At 45.6% G+C, this 22,010-nt stretch overlaps 1 protein-coding gene across 1 annotated transcript; it reads right to left on the bottom strand.

Moving 5' to 3' along the window:
- Positions 1–19,889: 19,889 nt before the first annotated feature.
- Positions 19,890–21,130, bottom strand: LOC145797981 (protein FAR1-RELATED SEQUENCE 5-like). Its single transcript, XM_082885427.1, has 3 exons — positions 20,838–21,130; positions 20,551–20,735; positions 19,890–20,257 (listed from the first exon to the last, which is right to left on the bottom strand). The coding sequence occupies exons 1-3, from the start codon at positions 21,128–21,130 to the stop codon at positions 19,890–19,892; spliced, it is 846 nt and encodes a 281-aa protein (XP_082741553.1).
- Positions 21,131–22,010: the final 880 nt, after the last annotated feature.

Here is a 22,010-nt window from a genome sequence, read left to right as displayed (position 1 = left end):
TTTCGGTGCTTCTTTTCTCATTTTCACCACTTGAGGTAAGTTTGTCTCAACATTTGGAAGATTTCCTCGGGGGTTGACTTTTGTTGACTTTTTCATTTCCCGAGAGTTGACTTTTGTTGACTTTTTCCAATTTTGGCTCATTTTGTTCATTTTTACTCCTTTTTGCAGATTTCTTGAAATGGCGGGTCACTTTCCCCACGGCGGAGGTTCTCCAGGCGCCGGAGGTGAGCTTGACATTATGTCTTTGCATCCGAGGGTTCACCGCTTTATCCCCGAGAGGTACAATCCTTCGACTCATGTCCTCCCTCGGGCTATTTTTCTTTACTTTACTGATTTTGATGATTGAGCGCCTGGGGATCTGCTTCTGCGAGAGCCAGAGTCTCACCTCTCTCATGAGGCACGAGAGGTATTTATTTCCCCCATTTTTTTACATTTCTGTAACGTATTCTGCATTTTTTGTACGTTTCATGCCTCTTGCTATGCATATCTGCTCTTTTTAGCACGTAGCTTGTTCCGACGCTTAGCCCATGATGTCGTATTCTGTTTGCGTTTTGAATGCTTGAATTTCTGATCACGTAGCCCATAACCTGATGGTGAACACACAGCACACACTTGTCGAGAGTAGAACACACAGCCCAAACCCTGAATTTCTGAACACGCAGCCCAAGTTGAAGGTGAACATGCAGCACACTGTTTTGTTGAGAGTAGAACACACAGCCCAAACTCTGAATTTCTGAACACGCAGCCCAAGTTGAGGTGAACGCACAGCCCACTGATTTGTTGAGAGTAGAACACACAGCCCAAACTCTGAATTTCTGAACACGCAGCCCAAGTTGAGGTGAACGCACAGCCCACTGATTTGTTGAGAGTAGAACACACAGCCCAAACTCTGAATTTCTGAACACGCAGCCCAAGTTAAGGTGAACACACGGCCCAAATATTTTGATGTTGAACACTCGGCTCGAACTTTGAGGTGAACACACAGTCCACTGGTTTTGAAATATGAACACACATCCCAAACTCTGATGTTGAACACTCGGCTCGAATTTTGAGGTGAACACACAGTCCACTGGTTTTGAAATATGAACGCACAGCCCAAATATTGAATTCTGATTTGATCCTGCATATAGCTTATACATTTCATTTGCACGCAGCTTGTATATCTCATTTGCACGGAGCTTGTTTATTTCATTCTGAAACTGAATATATGTATTCACTGTGAATGTAGGTGTCCTCCCGTGTTACACGGGGATATGGCTCCATCGTCGCGAGAGAGTGGTACACGGAGCTCCCAAAGGCCGTCCGTGATTGGGTTGATCTAGCCGGATTCGGGCCCTTTTGTGCCGGGATATCTCGTCATCCGGCTAGCAGGACATTGATGGGTGCCCTGGTGGAGAGGTGGTGGGACACCACCAACTCCTTTCATTTCTCATCCGCCGGGGATATGACCATGAGCCCGTTTAACTTTGCCGTATTGACCGGCCTTGACGTGGGAGGCTGGGCGATCCCTTATGACGAGGATATGGGCCAGTGGGAGGCCGCTTGGATCTTCTTACTGGGAGCTCGTCCATCGGTTGACCGATCCTCGGGCCGAGTCTGGTACACTTGGTTTTCTTCCCATTTTAGGCATACCGAGCCCGAGACTCTGGAGGAGATTACACAGTACGCTCGCGGGTTTCTGATGTTCCTCTTCGGGACCACTCTGTTCTCCGACAGGGGGAACACCGTTGGGCTATATCTGCCGGGTGCCCTGGCAGACCTCACACAGGTTAGTCGGTATGATTGGGGTGGCGCCAGCTTGGCTACCCTCTATTGCTATATGAGCGCGACCTCCCGCGGACGGGAGAACATAGTTGGTGGCTACTAGAGAGCCTGGGAGGTACCTTCTGCCCTCTTGATTTACATTTCTGCTTTCCATTATCTGTATATTGCACACACGGCGCACCTTACATTCTGTACTTACATTCTGCCCTCAGCATTCTGTATTCAGATTCTGCACTCAGCATTCTGTATTTTGATGGCTTTTGCGCTGTTTTCCACAGTTATGTGTCTTCGCATACTTTCCGACGCTAGCACCAGAGCTGGAGGTGGAGGTGCCCCTTGTGACCCCTTACTCACTTGTTTTCGAGGGTCAGTGCCGGCCACGGCCTCGGGAGACTCTTCTCTTCCTACGACAGTACTTTGACACGGTGCGGTCGTCAGAGGTAATCCAAGACTCCCAATTCCCGATGTTTTCATCTTTGGTTTATTCTGTACATCTATGATTTCTGATCAGCTTGTGCATTGGTTATCCGCAGATTACCTGGCAGCCCTAGTTGCCTTTGGATGAGGACCTTCGATTTCAGTTTGCCGGAGGATCGGGCTCTTCCCGGTATAGTGTCTTGTTCGAGGGGCCAGTTGGTAGGGCTTGGTTCCTGGGGGAACGCTTCCTTCGTTAGACTATGGGCTTCCCTGAGCCGAGTGTTCCCTCAGCACCTCCGGACGGTATGCGGCTCGCTGATAGGCTTACTCCCCAGGATGTCATTGACGCTAGGCTGGGCATTGATGCACTGCTGTATATAGAGGATGGGGAGTATGCGACCTACCGTCACACCTACTTGATGCCCCCTTTGACAGGTGTCCGTACTCCCTTGAGGAGGCCCACTGACACGCCGTCTTTAAGTCGAGCCTGGGCTACAGGCGCCCCTTCTACTAGCAGGGCTGGTACATCGAGAGGTGCGGCTGGATTGGTCCCCCCGATTCCTCCGACTTATCATCATGCCGGATGGCCAGACATGCCGACCGAGTTGATAGGATGGCGATACGGGACCTTCTACACGATTCCGATAGAGCCTCCCATGCCTGATCATCGATATGTCATTGATCCCGACTCACCGCCGGTATGCCCCACTGTTTTTTATCTATCATTCAAACACTTAGACATTCCTTTATTCACTGATGATTATGAGCTTATATCTGCAGCCACCTAGAGAGTACATGGAGGGGGTGATCGGATTAGTGGCCTCACTCGAGGGCATGGTCTTACGGAGAGAGGCGCAGCTGTCCGTCATGGGTTTCCAGGTACTCTTTAGTTTTTCCATTTTTATCGTACTTCTGACGACGTGTTGACCTTGAACATTTTACTGCTTTGATTGATTGTAGGTGTAGAGCACATCTGACACATCACATTCCTATACTGTATCTGCATGCATCCTCATTTCATGTAGTTTGTTTGCATCTGTATCTGATACACACATTTTGAGCTGATGTATTCAAATTGCACTCTTTATTTTCAGATGCCTCCAGTATATCCGCCACAGACCGAGCCATCTCGACCTTCTTGGGGAGCCGGGCCATCTTGGCCTTCTTACGGGGCTGGGAGAGGGGAGTCGTCCCGCAGACGCAGGGCACATATCATAGAGGAGGAGCCCGATGAGGAGGAGGAGGAGGAGGAGGAGGAGGAGGAGGCTATAGACCGTCAGTCAGAGACCTCTGCCGACAGAGAGGAGGGTTCCGACCCTAGTTCCGGCAGTGGAGAGGAGGCTGAGGAGGATCCTGAGGATGACAGCTCCGACTCAGATGGTGCCGGTGGTGCAGAGCCTATTCCGCAGAAGAGGGCGAAGAGGGTCTCTTATTCCTGCTCTTGAGAGCATTGATGCAGTTGTTTCCTGCTTTATTTTATCTTTTTTACTAGTAGTTGTAGCACATTTGTACATTATTAGGCAGTTTTATTTTCTGTAAAACTTATACCTTTGCTATAAAATGTTGTAACAAAGGAAGCATGATGGAATGGAACAACTTTTTTTTAAAAAGTGTTGTACTTTATGTTCTCAGCATTGCATCGCATCATTTTGTAAATAATGAGGTTTGAACGGTAAATGTGTATTGTGTATGTACCAAGTCAGGTAGCGAACCGACACGACAAACTAAACAACCTAATCTTACTGAGAAACAATCAAAAACCTCAGCAAGTTTACAACTCGATAAGTAAAACACAACAAAATTGATAAACAAAGAGTAACAACTCAAATGCACAAAACTCGGCGACTCGATTAAACAAGACTCGTTAAACGAAACAGCTCAACCAACAAAACAACAACTCGATAAGCAAGATATAACAGCAACTCTATAAACAAAGTGTATTTCGGACAATTTGGGCGATGAAACGCATTCGAAACAGAGAGAAATGGAGGCTTTCGACACTCCCGACGCATGGAAATGCTAGGAACTTTCTTCCAAAGGGTAGAACAGGACCAAATACGCAGATTGCAGCATGGCCGGCCACTTTTGGGAGCTTGCTGACCAGCTTTTGCATTTGAGGGAGGGAGAGGTGGCCGGCCTACCAGAGAAGGTGGCCGGCCGGCCACTTAGCTCAGCAACCACCAGTTTTTCGACACGTGTCCCTCCGAACAGTGCTTTATCCCTTTTAAAAGCCTTAGCTTCGTGGCTCATTCATTTCATCTCAGTTTTGCACCAAAATGGAAGCGTTTCTCGTCGAAAATCTCTCAGATTGGATTGCTTCTCTGGACGGCTCGAAAAAGTTAAACTTCCGGGGCTTTGGCTTGAATGCACTATTCACGCTGAGCCGCACTCCGCTACATCTTCCTTTCCTTTATGCCGCGGCAAGGTTTTGGAACCCAGTAACACACGTCTTTAGCTTCGGTGGGCAAGAGGTATGTCCAACTTTCGAAGATTTTCAAGCTTTGATGGAATCCGAAAGTTGTGAAGAGATCTTGCCTCAGTTTCGCTTTGGTCACGCCCAAGTTTTAGGGCGGATGTGTGGACTCACCACGCATGACGCTCGGTCTCTGACCTGTAATGGGGAACTGGACATCCTCGGATTGATTTATCGCTTTTCTGACGCCGGTGACCGTGGCAATCATCATTGGCAAGGTTTTCGACAACATGCCCTTTGCTTGTGTATGCTATCTCACTTTCTGCTTGCATCGGGCTTTGGTGGGTCTAGCATTCGCCTAATTGAAGTTGCTCAAGGCTTGAAGGATGGAAAGAGTTGTATTGCGATGACACTGGCTGAGACATTGATGGGTTTGGATGCTTTCCATCGCCGGGAGACGACCAGATTTGCGGGGAGTCCACTACTGCTGCAGGTAATGTTTCCCACCCAATCTCACATATGTAATGCTCACATCACTCGGCCCTCGGGCTCGGTTTCTCTCACAAAACCCTTGTCTTACTTTTCTCTCATCGTACATCTCTCTATTCTTTATTCTCTCATTTTTCATCCCTCCCCAGGTATGGTTGATGGATAAATTACAAGTTGTGGACTCTTGCCCAGCCTACTCAGCTCGCGGCTACTTCTTTCAACAACGCCTAGTCGATGCCTTTGATGAGGGATGGTGGTTCGACTGGATGTGCAACTTGTCTGCAGATCGCATCGCCTAGCGTTGCTTTTGGCTCAATCTCCCGGCAATGAGCTATAGTATGTTCCGGCAGACCGGGATCCAGTTAGTTGGTCTGACTCACTGTGTATTCTACTTTTTGTTCCGGTTCCAACGCCAGTTTGGTCATGATCAGACTTGCTCGCCAGAGGGGATAGAGTATCTGGCTGCTTTCCTAGTTCGAGGTGCACAGCTTACCCGATATGCCACAGCATGGAGGATGAGAGAACTCCTGGCCCCCGCTCCCACTTTCAGTTGTACTTTGTCTGATGAGTGCTTGGATTGGCTTAATGAAGAGGCACAGGTCGGGCCCAGCTTGGCATCAGAAGTTTCGACCAGCTCTAGGAGGGGGCGCAGGGACACCTGACTTGACTATGCCCCGGATTTATTACTTTTATTAGTACTTTCAAGTTTTCTTTATGAATGTAATAAAAAGCAATTTCAATTGTATGCAAGAGCAGGAGAACTCTGTTTTGAAATCAATGAATTTGAAGGTTGTGGTACTGAAAATTTTCCACTTTGGTCCAAAAATGGTCTTAGTTGTAGAAAGATTAATTTGAACAAAGTCAACTTTTTATTAAAACTTTTCAAAACCATTTTCGATATGGATCAGAACTGGACACGCCTGAGATCTGTCACTGAGATGCACAACCCCGGACCCCTGCAACTGGAAAGTTGCCCCTAGTCTGAAGAGCGCTGCGGCACTGCATGGCAACGGAAAGTTGTCCCTAGTCTGAATAGCACTGCACCGGAGATTCCAAAGGAAACCCTTAAATGCTGATAGACAAAGATGACTGAGATGATCAAATGGACAAAGTTGATCGGGGAAAAGTTTATGGCTGAACTCCAAGATGAAGTTGCCTACGTATCCCGAAGATGGGAATCAAGCCTTACGTAGTTCCGGCTTAGGTTCACTCGAGTATTTTCACTCTCCTTTTACGCTCTAACTTTTGCCAAGGCCGCCCTTTGCGGGTTTTCAACCTTGCGAGCTCAGATTTTATGTTTTTCCAATTTTTCCAATGCTCTAACTTTTGCCTAGGTCGCCCTTTCGGGTTTTCGACCTAGTGAGCCTCTCAAGGGTAATATTTCTTCAACTTGTCCATGTTGATCGGTTGGGAGAACTCTAGGCCATCTAGATCCATCAGAACCACAGCACCACCTGACCAGATAGCTTTAATGACGTAGGGACCAGTCCAATTGGGTTTGAACTTGCCCCTTGGGTCGTGGATGAGAGCTCGGTTATCCTTGAGCACCAAATCTCCTTCCTTTAGATTCCTGGACTTAACTTTCTTGTTGAAAGCCCGGGCAATTCTGCACTGATAGCCTTGAACATGATACAGTGCTTTCAGTCTTCTCTCATTAAAGAGCATGAGTTCCTCAAACCTACTCTGTTGCCAATCTGCTTCGGCTATTTGACACTCAGCCAATATTCGTAATGACGGAACCTCAATCTCGATAGGTAGAACGGCCTCCATCCCATAAACCAATGAATACGGAGTCGCTCCGGTAGAAGTTCTAATTGAAGTCCTGTAGCCCCACAGAGCAAATGGCAGCTTACCTGGCCAATCCCGGTAGGTTTCCACCATCTTCTGCAGTGTGTGTTTGATATTCTTGTTGGCGGCCTCGACTGCTCCGTTGGTTTGCGGTCGGTATGTGGATGACTTATGAAAAGCCACATTGTATTTCTCCAACAAGTCAATCACTTCCTTCTTAAAGTGGGAACCATTATCTGAAATGACCTCGTTTGGGACCTCGTAGCGGTAGATGATGTTGTTTCTGATAAATTTTGCAACGTGCGATGCCTTCAACACGGCATACGATTGGGCCTCGACCCACTTTGTGAAATAATCTATTGCGACCAGGATGAACTCATGCCCATTCGCCCCATTCGGAGTGACAGCCCCGATCACATCGATTCTCCAAACTGAAAATGGCCATGGTGAAGTCATGTTGTACAGCTTTGACGGCGGGATGTTCATGCGGTTTCCGTGGATCTGACACTTGTTGCATCGCCGAACAAAACCGACACAATCCTCCTCCATGGTGGACCAGTAGTAACCCTGTCTGAGGATCTTCCGTGCTAGCATTACTCCGTTCATATGCGCACCGCATTCTCCTCCATGGATGGCCTCCATCAGGCGCTTTGATTCCTCGGCTTCAACACACAGCTTATGCATTCCCAGATGACCTCTCTTATACAGCTTACCCCCACAGATGATGAACTGAACGACCATTCTCCTGATTGCCCTTTTATCCTTGGCATTTACCCCTGGCGGGTATGCTTCCTTCTCCAAGAAATTCCAAATGTCATAATACTAGGGGTTTTCGTCCTGAACTTCATCTATAGCAGCGATTGACTCATAGGCTGGCGCAAATTTCTGGTCAATGATGACTGGACGCATCCGGATTCCAAACGGGATGTCTATCATGGAAGATAGAGTTGCTAAAGAATCTGTGAACCTGTTGTTCTCTCTTGGAAGATGAGCAAAGTTTAGCTTCTCAAACCTAGGAATTAACAAGTCCAAGGTTTGGTGATACATCATCATCTTTTCTTCTTTGACCTTCCAGTCTCCTTTTGCTTGAGACACAACAAGGTTTGAATCCCCGATCACGTCCAACCGTCTTGCTCCTAGTTCTAGGGCTGCTTCTAGACCGGCAATGCATGCCTCATATTCTGCTTCGTTGTTCGAGACTTTGAACCGGAGTTTGAAGGCTAGAGGGATACGGGAATTGTCGGGTGCTATCAGCAATACTCCTATCCCATACCCGTACTGATTTGACGCTCCGTCAAAGTACATCGTCCAATACTCGTCGTCGATGTGCAAAATGGCTTCATCTGGGAATAAGTATTCAACTGCTTCTCCTCCTTCCACTGGATGATCGGCTAAGAACTCTGCCAGTGCTCTTCCTTTGACTGACTTGCGTGTCACATATTTCAGGTCGAATTCGGAGAGCAACAACAACCAACGAGCTAGCCTACCCGTAAGTGCTGGTTTCTCGAAAAGATATTTGATGGGATCGAGTCGTGAAACCAACATTACGGAGTGAGCTAACAGGTAGTGCCACAGCTTTCTGGTAGCCCATACCAAAGCTAAGCAAGCCTTCTCCAACGGCGTATAGCGAGTTTCATACTCTTGCATCTTCTTGCTCAGATAGTAGATGGCTCTCCCCACTTTGTCCTCTGATTCTTGCGTGAGCATACAGCCCATTGTGGTCTCGGTCACTGAAAGGTATAATATCAACGGTTTCCCCGGCTCTGGCGGTGACAACACGGGCAGGTTCTGTAAATATTCCTTGATCTGTTCAAAAGCAGCTTAGCATCGGCCGTCCCATTGGCATTTCTTGCCTTTCTTCAGGAGACCAAAAAGTGGTTCACAAGTCAAGGTTAATTTCGAGATAAACCGTCTTATGAATTGCACCTTACCCAGAAAGCCTCGCACCTCCTTTTCAGTCCTTAGTGGTGGCATTTATAAGATGGCCTTGATCTTTGAAGGGTCGACCTCGATGCCCCTTTGTGTAATCAGAAACCCTAGTATTTTTCCCGCTGTAACACCGAACGTACACTTCTGAGGATTTAGTCGCAACCGAAATTCTCTGATCCTTCGAAAGAACTTTTACAAGGCGGTGTAGTGGCCCTCTCTTTCTTTGGACTTGACAATCATGTCGTCCACATACACCTCAACCTCTTTGCGGATCATATCATGCAATATTGTGGTCGCGGCCCATTGATATGTAGCTCCAGCATTCTTTAACCCAAACGGCATCACTCTGTAGCAGTAAGTCCCCCACGGGGTGGTGAAAGCAGTCTTTTCTCTGTCTTCTGGCGCCATCACTATCTGATTGTAACCTGAGAAGCTATCCATGAATGAAAGCAAAGCATGCCCCCCTGTGACATCCACCAACTCGTCAATATGCGGCAAGGGAAAGTCGTCCTTCGGACTAGCTCTGTTCAAATCCCTGAAATCCACGCACACTCGGATCCTGCCATCCTTCTTTGGCACTGGGACGATGTTGGCCAACCAAGTCGGGTATTCGGATACCAGCAGGAAACCTGCGTCGATTTGCTTGGTGACCTCTTCCTTAATCTTGAGAGCCCAGTCGGGGTGAATCCTCCTGAGTTTCTGTTTGACGGGTCGGGCCTCGGGGTCAAGAGGGATCCGGTGCTGTACAATCTCAGGATCGATTCCAGGCATGTCTTCGTAGGACCACACAAAAACATCTTTGAAATCTTTTAATAAAGCGACTAAGCGCTCGCGTTCCTCTGAAGACAATGTGGACCCGATCTGGACCAGCCGTGGGTCCTCCTCAGTACCAATATTCACTGTAGTGATTTCATCAACTAGGGGTTTAACAAATCTTTCCTGCTCTTGTTCAATTAAGCGTTGCAAAACCGGAGGAACTTCGTCCTCGTCGTTTTCATCAAAATTTTGAAAGTTTGAGTTAATGCAATAAATCAAGGGCACAAAAAAGTACTCAGAAACCACAGCTACTTGATTCTCATTAAGCACATCCAAATCGTCCGATTCCTCGGTTACAACAAACTCAAAAGAGAAAGAAAAAGACGACCTGGACAAGACTGTGGTATCCGGGTTATCATCCCTAGGATTACCAGGCTCAGACTCTGTCGAGCTGGAACCTGATTCCGACTCACAAGACTCGGTGGAATCAGATTCCGGCTCACTACCTGACTCGGTACTGCTGGACAAAAATCCCTCTTCATACTGCCAAATGAGAGAGGGCACGATAGATGCATCCAAAATAGTTGCTGGCGGGCCCGCAGCCGTTCCATTCCCGATCACGCATACCGAGAAGTTATCCCCTAAGCACTCCTGGTTGATCGGAGGATTTGAAAGTAGACATGCCAGTGCTACCCCCATTTCAAGTTCGGTGTCCTCAGACTGCACTTTCTTACTCTGTTCAACCTCAGCTGATGGGTCTGTCTGCTCTTCGGCAACGTCATCCCCGGATAATTGCAGGTCAAAGAAAATCTCAAACCCCGGCACGCGCTTCCTCTCTGCGTTCAGCCACGGCTCTGGGAAGCCGCAAAATGGAAAGTCTTTCCCCTCCCAGACGAAGCGTCCGTTTAGGGTACCCTGAATGCGCCTATGCATCAGCTCAAAAGGCTTCCCGGCCTGTTTTGCTCTGGCTCTTCCAGCCATTTCCTTTCCCTTCCTCATCCAGTCCTCTTTGGTGGGCAAATATCCCAAGCCAAAGGTATGAGGGTTGAGTGGCACTTCGGCCAATGCTGCGACGCCCTTCCGGCCACTCCTTCCTAATCCCATCCCGGGGATGTATTGTAGCTTGTTCATGAGGTATACAGATTGAGCACTGACATATACTCCCTCATTAATGGCCATGATATTCTGCACAATTCGGGCCTCAGCCAAAGTAAACCCTAATAAGAACAAATCCTCCGTGCCATGTTCGATTTCCAAGACTGGTATAGACACTTTCGGCGGTGGATGGATTGACGAATTCCCAAAAACAATAGCTACCCCTTTCCCGTGAGGGTACTTCAGCATCTGATGCAAGGTGGAAGAGACTGCCTTGACCTGGTGCAACCACGGTCGCCCCAAAAGTATGTTAAAGGTTGAGGGAATGTCCAAGACATGGAATTCAATGTTGTGTTGTCCTAGACCAACCTGGGTCTGAATTTTGACAGTCCCCATCACCTCCCTGCTTGTATTATCATAGGCTATGATCACTTGAGTAGTTGGCACGAAGTCCGCGGGCTTCAACCCGATCGCATATGCTATCCTTGACGGGCATACATTAATGGCGGATCCCGTGTCGATAAGAACCACTGGCACCCACTTGCTTCTACATTCCACGGAGATGTAAAGGGGTTTGTTATGATTTGCGCCCTCAGGCGGCAGTTCTTTCTCTGAAAAGGTCAACGTCGGGGAACCTCCTCCTGAAAAAACCAATCCAACTAGCTGCTCTGGTGTGGTGTCTATAGAAAGTTTGGCCTTGTCCATGGCAGATAGGACAGCTTGTCTGTGCACTCGTGAAGCCATAAGCAGTCCCCAAATGGAGATGTCTGCTTGTATCTTCTTTAACTGCTTCAGTACAGCCTCTTCTTCGATTTGCTTTTCTTTCTGTCTCTCAACTTCCTTATCCTTTCCGGATGCTTCTGGCTGGTCCAGGCGCTTCTTGTCATATGGTCGACCTCTCCGACATACCAGGTGTCATCTGGCTGGTTACTTTCCCAATCCTCATCTATGTAGGCAAGACATAAATCATCGTCTTCCCACCACATTCCGTCGGCGGCCGACAGACACCTGTCCGGCCCCGGTATGATTGTACTCGCAGTACCTTCAGTCCACATGCCCGCAGCATCTTCTGTTCTTGTGCCCACAGCACCCTCGGCCCTTTCATGGGCTTTTGCCTTTTTGATTCTCTCGGAATCCCAAAACTTTTCTTGTTCCGCCTGTGTCAGTGTGGTTTGTTGTTCAACTTTCTGTGCATCCACAATGCTCATGTCCCGAGCGAAATTCTTCGTACTGGCGCTCTCTGGCAATGTATTCTGACTTCCGGCCCTTCCGGCCACAATTGATACTCTCGCCCCTGCTGGGCCCTGTTCTGGTTGGGCCTCTTCCACCACATCTGGTTGATCATCCAGCCATCCAGTGGCCTCTGCCGATTCTTCATAATCAAACCAGTTGACTGCCGCGCCCCCTGATTCTTGGTCATCGAAAAATTGTAGGTTGGCAAAGTCCTCCTCTACAGCCGTCAAATCATTTGCCCCTTGCTCAAATCCATCCCCCTGGATCACACACAGCTCTTCCTTCCCCGACAATTCTATTTCCAGCCCAATCTGGCCCGTTGACAAGATGTACTCACTCGGATCGTAGGCTTCCCCAGCAAAACTCTCGGACTGTTCAATCCCAGACTCAACAATTCCATTCTTTTCTGAAATCTGCCCTGCCCCATCTTTGATGGTCACCACCGTCGGCTCTGGTCGGGTTGTGGAGATGTCCAACATGCACAAAAAGTCGGTGCAGTCGGGAAGGAGCACCTCCAGCTTAGGTAGGTGGGATGGGGTGATATAGATACTAGGATCGTATGATACGACCCCAGTTTGGATAAAGTTGATTCTATTGGGAGGGGGAGCTTGGTTATGCGGTGGGAGAGGATTGGTTGTGACATTGGGTTTGTCGGGAGGCGCAATCACCTGCTTGTCAATAAGATCCTGGATCTCGTGACACAATCTAAAACAACGGTCGGTGTCGTGACCGTGTTGTTGGTGATACGCGAAGTATTTTGCTGGGAGGGAGTGGATTTGGTAGTGGCCTCGGCTCCAGGGGCTTCAAATGCTTTTTACTGATTAATACCCCTAGAGCTTTGGATAGGGGCATGTATAAGGGTGTGAAGGTTTTTTGGCCTCTGGGTTGGTATTTGGTGGTCTGCGTGTTGCTTCCGGATGTACCGGAGAAGGGCGTGGTTGCCATGGGTCTTGGAAGAGGAGGGGGAATGGTGGTGACCATGCTCGCCTCTGAAGCTCTTGCAGTTGCAGCGCCACTCGGGCCTGCATTGTTGTTACGGTTGAAAGTCCTCTTTGGTTGCTCCCTATCTTGGTCGATTAGACCTTGTTTCATTGCATCTTCAATCTGTACCCCTATATCGTGTAGATCTGAAAAAGTGGGGAAGGGGAGTACAATCATCTTTTGCATCAATTTTGGCTGGAGATTGCGCACAATCATCCTGATCTGGTCTTTATCGGTGGGCCTTAAAGTCATCATTGAGGCCTTCGCCCTCCACCGGGTTACGAAATCCGAGAAACTCTCCTTGGGCTCCTGCCTTGTTGTTTCAAGATCACGAGTTGTAATCTCAATTTGGGTGTTGTAAGAGTATTGTGCAACAAAGGCCTCGGCCATTTCATCCCAACTCCGCTTGACATCATCCTCCAACTTTGCATACCAGATAGTTGCTACACCCAACAGGGTCCGACCAAATAGCGAAAGCTTCTGGGGTCTGGTTAGGCCCATTGGCCGCAGTATATCTGAGAATAGCCGGAGGTGGACCATGGGATCCCCAGACCCGTCAAAGCGATCAATTTGCAGCATTTTGAATCTATCCGGCAATGTTACAACCACGTCAATATTTCCGTCCTCGATATCTGGGATAGCCTTTACCCCTTGGGATTTTTTGAATAACTTCTCGAGCTTGCTCAATTTCAGTGCTGTATGGTTTACCTCGAACTCGAAGGGAGAGTCTGGTTGATTGACAGGCGTAGGTGCCTTAGATAGCTGGGGCAGAATTGGGGACGGGGCTGGCCCTGTTGGTATGTCCGTATCTGCCTGGACATTTGGTGCTTCCTCGGGTGCCGGGATTCCCGGTGGGGGAGGGACCGGGTGTGAAGCAGATGCTCCGTTTTGCTGTTGTAGCCTGGCAATTAATTCTGCTTGCTGGGCCATGATCTCGGCTTGTTGTTTGGCAAACTCATCCCAGCGAACGGCGTCCTGCTGCATGGCTCTCATGGCCTCTTGCATCTGACGCATCATTTCCTCAACTCCTGTCGGTACCGCCATGCTGCCTTGATTTGTCTGAACTACTGGCAGGTCAATTTCTATAGCAACAATCGGAATCTCAATCTGACTGTCCACTGATGGGGTAATCCACTGCTCTGGCAACCTCTGCTCGGATATACTGCATTTTCTTGGCCTCCATCTGATAACTGGGGGTAGAGAGTGAAACACTGGCTGTTCGTCAACCAGATCCTCGGATCGATTCAGTCGGCGACCTCTTGTCCAGGGTGCTTGGGGAATATCTACTTGGTCGGAAGCAATTGTGCTAAAACTGCCCCTAGTAAAAGATAAATAAAGCAATAAGGAAATAAATAAACAGATAAACGGACAGCATAACAGCTTAAAGTAAATGCACAACACACAGCCGGGCATAACAACACTCAGTCGGTTAGCTGAACACACACTGTCCTCAATCACTGATCATTATCCCTGAATTACTGTCCCCAAAGACTGAATCAGATACCCGCAGATAACTGATTTTCAAATACTGACTGATGCCCGCGGGCCTGATGCCCCAAACTCGCAAACTGATACATGCAACCCCTGTAGAGACACACTCTGACAGCACATAACAGATAATTGAGAGCCAAAACACCCCTATGTTGGGGGAGGGTTTCCCTGTCCTATTTTGTCAGGAGCTAGGGTTTCACTACGCACGCAGCGGTTTCAAACAACCTATAAACGGGTAAGCAACCTGTCCTAGTTTGGAATGGTCACTATGGATCTGAATATGCACTAGGTCGAATGGTCAAAAAGCGTGCCCCGGTAAAATCGGGGTTTGTGTTCCCATACTGGCAGAGCCCATAACCGGTCAGCCTTATGGTCATGCCTTGACAAGACAAGCCTCCGGCAAACCGTTTAGGAATAGCAGATGGCAAACACGGTGTCCTAGGTGCACCAATGCAAATGCAATGCAAAGAAACACACAAGTGTAGTCAAAAAAAGATATCATGAGTTCGAGTAATGTTCTCCAAACTGCCCAGCAGAGTCGCCAAAAACTGTAGACGTCCCCGAATGCCCCGAGAGGGTGAGTCCCGTTCCGTTCGTATTGGGGTGAACTACAGCTCAGGACTCTCAAATTGTCACGGTTCTAAATCTGAACCAAAGAGTCCAAATCCGGCAAATCGTTTTGAGAAAACAGATTTTTAGAAAAGAAGTGCCAAACATGGACTGCTTTGCTAGATACAGAGTCGCCACCTAAATGTTTTATTTTGGGGAAATTTAGGAAACCCTGACTCGTAGCCTAAGGCCACGTGTCCGTCATCACCAAAGTTGCCTCGGCTCGGGAACTTGGGTACGATTGGGGAAGGTCACTTCGTGAGCACCCCGCTCACCCGATCAAAGATCGGCCTCTACTAACCATGATATCTAGTTTTGAAAACTTTATGCGTTCTTATTCCGATTATTAGCCTAGATTACTATGTGATGCGCACAGCATACAAGTATAGACTGGATCGCCTGAATTGGAACAAAACGTTTCATGTTTGTTTATTTGAAAATGGTTTGATGGTGCTACCCGCAAGTAGGCTAAGACTTGGATTTGCCACCCTCAAGTGGGCTTAGAAAAACATGATTTTGCCACTATCTAGTGGGCTTTAAAACACACATTTGATGAATTGTTCCAATTCAAATAACCCAACCTTCACCCACAGGCATTCAGGCAGTTATATCACAGAAGCAATTAGCCTCATGGTAAGCATGCTGTCATGGCAGTCACTCACACGCATGCAAGGATGCTAAAGCGTAAAACTTACCGAGTATTCCAAGCCAAAACAGAAGCTAGGTTAGAAATCCATGCATGATCCTAACTATACAGAAATGCCTAATGCAACACATGCAAAATGCAACTATAGCAGGCTGGACTATTCTAGACATGGCATATGAAATGCTACAGCTAACATGTATTCAATTTGGAATTGAAAATACAATGCAGTTAGTATGATGCGTTGAGCCCGGTGCATACAAGATAGATGAATGAATGCAAACATGCTATCATACTGTATGCTAATTGAAACATGCCCTAATCTAACCATCATAAGCGGGTAAATAAAAGGGAGAAAGACGTGGGGTTGGAAGACATACATCACACACACGCACACTTATTACAATATTGCCCTCGCGCAGAGGGTCCGAATAAATAATATACAGTCCCAAATAAATAATTACAGTCCCGAATAAATAATTACAAAATCCTAATTAATTAACAAATTAAATCTAAGAAAGCAGTAAATTGGCATGCAAGCCAGGGACTGCCTCAAATCTGCTCCGGGTGATGAATGATGCATGCTCGGGTTGCCTTGTGCGGAGAATCCCTCACGATGCCCCGATTTGCCTCTGTTTGCAATTGTTCTTGGAATGCGTGCCAAGCTCTGGAAGGCTGCTGATTCTTGATTTGCTGCAACAGAGAGCAACAAAGGGGCATGTCAAAGTATTTTCACATATGTATGCATGACTACTCTTCAGGGAGTGTAGTCCTCGATCCTCGTGCCACCAATCACGCATATCGATGCATGATGGCCGAGGAGTCGATTTGCATGACTCAATATGGAATGAATGCACATATGGACACAACAAGACCTAAACTCCATCATGGATAATCCGGAGTGTCGGTGACTGAGAATTGAGACACGTTCCGTCACTCGAAGTACGAAACGTCCCTCGTTTCTCGTGCTCGGGCTAACTCCTATCCCGAACACAATGCAATATGCATGACATGCATGAATGCAATTCTAATATACAACCTAGTATGCACAATGCTATGAAATGGCATACACGATGCACGAGGTAATATGGCATACACAATGCGCTAACACACAACCTAGCATACACAATGCTATGAATTGAAATGGCATAAATAATGCATAATGGACTTACACCAACATGAGTGGACCTCAGCCACACTTACATCAGTAGCCATTAGATGAAAATGAGACACTCGAAATGCGTGCACACATGCACGCAAATCGAGGATCGATCCTAAGGCACAAATGCCACTCTAACAAGGCATGGCAAGGCACGAAATATGGCATACAAACATGCAAGTTTTAGCACTGAAATGTGATGCAAAATGATCCCGAAACATGGAAACATGGCACCCGAAACACAAAACTAGGCATACGCATTGGCCTATAGCTATACAAAACATGCATTACTTGATCATGAAGCATGAAGATAGATGAAAGACAGTCCCAAAACATGCATATTTCCAGTTTATAACAAGTCCCAAAAATGAATGCAAATAGGGCTAATCTATCATGCAAAAATGGCCCCAAAAGAGAGATTAAACACAAAGGGACAGCAGCTGGCCCCAAATGGCAAAGAGCCCTTCAACAAAGTTTAAGAGGGGATCAAAACAGGGCACTTTACAGTTTACATCAAGCCACGAAAATAATCACAAATAAGGCCAAACTATCATGCAAGAAAAGGCCTAAAAGAGGGGTAAAGAGACAAGTGACAGCTTCTGATCTCAAATAGAGGAGGGCCCTTCAAAAATGTTGAAGAGGGGCTCAAAAAAAGATATTTTACAGTTTATGGAAAGATCCAAAACAGCTCACAAATAGGCCTAAAATACTATGCAAAAATTGGCCAAAAAGAGAGATAAAGAAGCAAGTGATAGCAGGAGGCCTCAAAAAGAGGAGATCCCTTCAACAATGTTGAAGAGGGGCTCAAAAAAAGTAATTTTACAATTTATGAAAAATTCCAAAACAACTCAAAAATAGGCGTAAAATTCTATGCAAAAATAAGGCCTAAAAGAGAGTTAAAGAGGCAAGTGACAGCTGCTGGCCTCAAACAGAGAAAGACCCTTAATCAAAAATAAAAAGGGGCTCAAAATATGACTATTTACAGTTTGGGTCGGAGCCCAAAAATGCTAGCAAGTATGGCTTAGATACAAAGCAAAGTAAGGCAAAAAAGAGGAAAAAAGGGACTCACTCTTGTAGACCAATGGACCAGCAGCTCTTGGACCAAGTTTGGGAGCTCTTCATCTCTGGAAAGCAGCCTCAAGTTACTGTAATGGAGGATGGAGGCCTTGTGCTATGAGGTGTAGGGTAAATGGTGTAGGGCTAAGGGTGTTTTGGTGCTTGGAATAGAGAGAGAGAGAGATTTAATGCAAAGGCTCCAAACCAATTTTTGTAACCCCTCAAAATGCAGCTGAGGGGCTGGTTATATAGGCAAAGGAGGGAAGGAAAAGGGGTGAAAATGAATTCAAATTTCCCCCCAAAAGGCAGCCCCCCCGGATACAAAATCTGGGGGGAAACAGAATACACAGCTGGGACCCACTTGGAGAGGAGAGTTCGGCCGGCCAGGTAAAAAAAGTTGAGGTGGTCGGCCGGCCACCCCCCATGGTCGGCCGATCAGGGGTCAAATCGGTCAAACAAAAATACTAGTCGGCCACCTCAAAAAGGTGGCCTCCCATGTGTGCACAACACAACTATGTGGTTGAAACCTAAAAAAAGTGAAACAGGAGAGAGAAAAGACCATTTTTTAGAGGGGGTCAAAAGGGTCAGCCACAATTACTGGTCGGCCACCAACTATTGGTGGCCTCCCAGGTGTGTACAACACAAATATGGGGTTTAGGGTTCAAGAAAGTGGCCCCGGGGTGGTCAACATTGGCTTTCAAGTGAGGAAAACGGGCGTCGGAGGGCGACGAAGGAATAAAGCTGTCTTTTCGGAACAATTGCTGGCCTCCCACCCTCCTACAAGCTTCCTAACTATGAAAATAAGGTCTCCACCAAAAATGAACCAAAACGGATGCAAAACGGAGGTTCGGGGGACCGAAACGCGCGGCCCGGGGCCCCGAAAATGGGCTGTTAAGCACTGGAGGTGGCGTTCGACCACGAAGTTGGTCTCTCGGGCCACAGTGTTCCTCAAAAGGGAGGAAATAAGGTGTCTACCAAAAACCGGAGCAAACGGAGGTGGTTAGGTGGTCCCGAACTGAGGCACACGGCCGTCGACTTCGAAAAATTGAAAACCGGGCTCTACATGGGAAAAATGGCCTACGACCGCGAAACGTGGCCTACGGCCACTGAGAGATGGTATACGAGACCTCTCCCTCCCCTCAGGGAGAGAAAACAGAGAAAAGAGAGCCTGGTTCGCAAACCGAGGCAAGGCACGAAAGAGTCTGGATGTCTGGAGGCAAGGCCCGCAGCCGAGACACTGAAACTTCTGAACGAGCACTATATGCAATATCACCGAGCGCTCAACTGGTGACGTCTGAGTCTTAAGGTCGGTCAAAAATGGGGTGTCTACAGTGTTAGTTGAGGAATTTCTCAATTCAGTGACCTCCACTTGACCACAAGTGTGCACACTTAATTTGTCTTCAACCATGACACTCAATTCTTCACATTTTGCAAGTGACAAATGATAAGTTTCTTCACTTTCAGTGGCTCTATTTGCTATTGCTCTAAACATATTTATCAATGACCTATATTGGTCGCTTTGATGTAGTTTCACATCAGCCTTGATGTCATACCCACGGCTATCTTTCACACTTTAGCCTTCGCTTTTTTAGTCCACCGTTTCAGTATGTATTGTGTAGGAAGGCTCGTTGCATTGAATATATCTCTAAGCACCTTTAGACAATGTCGACACACTATGCCCTTCACTTCAAACTTCTTGCAACTACAACTCAAAGAACTATCTCTATCCATTGTCACATTCTTATCTCTTTTTTTTTTCTTTTTTTTTCCATCTACCACCGTTCAAATTGTGAATATGGTACTCTCACCATCATTAATAGTGCCCACAATGGACGCTTCAACAACACTCATTTTGGAATTCCTTAAAAATTGTTTTAGTGTAAATATCTGCCATTTGCTTTAACATCAAAGTTGGAATTAAAATCCTTGGCAATTTTTGGGACAAATTATACTAGGCTTCCAATTCTTTATACCTCTTGTCATAGAGCACCCTCTCAAAATGCATGAAAAATTTCATCAAGTTATGATCACAATTGAGATAATCCTTCAAAAATGCATTAAATGATTCACTTAGTTGAGTAGTGCTCATTCCAGCTGCCCAAGAATTCATAATATATTCCCCATTTCTTCTTCACACCAAAAGTTTGCTCCAACCAATAATTGTTCTGTGCATCATACCTATCAAGCATTTGGTCCCATTGTATTCTGAATTCTTCTTTATCATCAATTTGATGTATAAATTTTGAAAACACACCCTTCACCTCTACATTTTCAAAAAGAGAACTTATATGCTTCATAACATTTTGCATCAAATGCCATGTACAAAGTCGATGGTTTGTATTAGGCATGACAATTGGAATGGCCTTAGCCATCGTAGCATCTTGATCTGTGAAAATAGTTTTTCGAGCTTTGTTGACATTGCCTCCAAAAAAATCTAAAACAACCATGTGAATGATTCGGTAGTCTTATCATACATCAATGCTGCACTGAATATAACTATTTCTCAATGATGATTAAATCCAACAAAGGTTTCAAAAGGTCTATGCTCATTATTTAATTTTTAAGTAATGTCAAAGGTCACTACATCACCAAATTGAGCATAGTCCATTATCATTTGAGTATCGGCCCAAAATATATTACTTATTAGCTCTTCATAATCTAATTGGACTGCATAATAAAATGATGGATTTTCCAAATTTTTTTTATGAAAGTACTGCAACACACTACCCGCTTCCCCATATTCCAAATCTTTTTGTCTCTTCGATCTCAAGTAATTTTTTTGGTCCAATTTGATGAAGCCAAGTGATGTTCTTCCACCAGATTCCCAATCAAATAGCTCATAAGCAACCCTAACAGGAATTCCATATTCTGAAGCCAATTCTACTTCAATTGCTCGGATGGTAAATATTTTTCTTTAAGATGGCAACATATGAATGCACTCTTGAGGCACAAAGTCATGATTGTGATGTTCAACAAAATCAATTGCAACATATTTTCCTAAATTTCTATCTAACCTGATACTAAATCGGGCATCACAACCATATCTCACCTCTTGTCTCGGAAATTTTACTAGTGGATCTCGCTTGTCAATACCCTGAGTTCCCTCTTTGTAACATATAAAATTCCGTGAAGTTGTTTCCTTAGTTTGTTTGTTCTTGTGTGCATATGCCTTCCTAATACTAAAGCCTACCTTTTCGCCATAGGTATTGTAAAAGTCATACGTAGCTTGTTCAGTGTCAAATGACACACCCAATTTCGGCTTCCAACCACAATTGGCCAACTCATCAACAACATTATTGTCTTCCATTACTTGCAATTCAATTTATAGTTGTAATGAAACAATTTATATTACTTGGATTTTTTTGGACAGGTATGACAGTGTTTAATTTTCTACCTCTGTATTTCTAATTTAATAAAGTACCTCTGTGCATCCAATTATCAACATTTACCTCTGTGCATCCAATTATCTAAATTATCAACATTTACCAATATCTTTTAATGTGTTCTCTCATTTATATAATTTTGATCAGATATTTAATTAAGAGGGATGTTTTGAATTTCACTGTGGATTCATCTATTACTTCAATGAAATCTATCCGGTGACAAATATTGTATTCCTTTTCATAATTGAGTTAACACTAAAAAGAAGGCTTCTTTAGCCATCTTAATTCAACCAATGGGACTATTTTGATTGATCAAAACTCTTACACCTTGTGTGTATATATTGGGGCTTTTCTTTGAGAGTTTCTTTGTATTAATTAGTATAAATGTTTTGTTTGATTTTTATCATTATAATCGCAATTCATTGAGTTTCATTATATAAAAAATAGGCAAGAACAAAAAATAAAGACTGAATTTCAAAATAGACTTACTAAATTTCTCAATCCACCCACAATCTCTCTTAAGTAAGTGTTTCTCTCTGAAGTATAAAGCTTACAGTACATGTGTTAAGCATTTAAGTTATAAGATTTACAATGTAGGCCTTGGAATATATACAATTAGGAATATTTACCAATATCTTTTTAAATTTGAATGACATATAGAAAAACCATATCAGCAACTATAGCTGTTGAGCATATCGGCAACTATAACCATAAAAAATGTAAATATAGAAAGTTTGAAACTATGCACTTTTGAGCATATCAGCAACTAATCATATATGTCATATCATCAAACCCATTTCAACA

This window comes from Camellia sinensis, chromosome 8 (genome assembly GCF_055761805.1).
Source record: "Camellia sinensis isolate YWXY chromosome 8, ASM5576180v1, whole genome shotgun sequence".
NCBI lineage: Eukaryota > Viridiplantae > Streptophyta > Magnoliopsida > Ericales > Theaceae > Camellia > Camellia sinensis.
Note: the sequence above shows the minus strand (reverse complement) of the source record. Positions and strands in the feature narration are given on the sequence as shown.

Coding starts and splice junctions, on each gene's coding strand:
- LOC145797981 (XM_082885427.1), bottom strand. CDS start 21,130: ATGGAAGACAATAATGTTGTTGATGAGTTGGCCAATTGTGGTTGGAAG. Junction 20,736..20,837: donor GATGCCCGATTTAGTATCAG/GTTAGATAGAAA, acceptor GCCATCTTAAAG/AAAAATATTTACCATCCGAG. Junction 20,258..20,550: donor TTTGGAATATGGGGAAGCGG/GTAGTGTGTTGC, acceptor TGGTTGTTTTAG/ATTTTTTTGGAGGCAATGTC.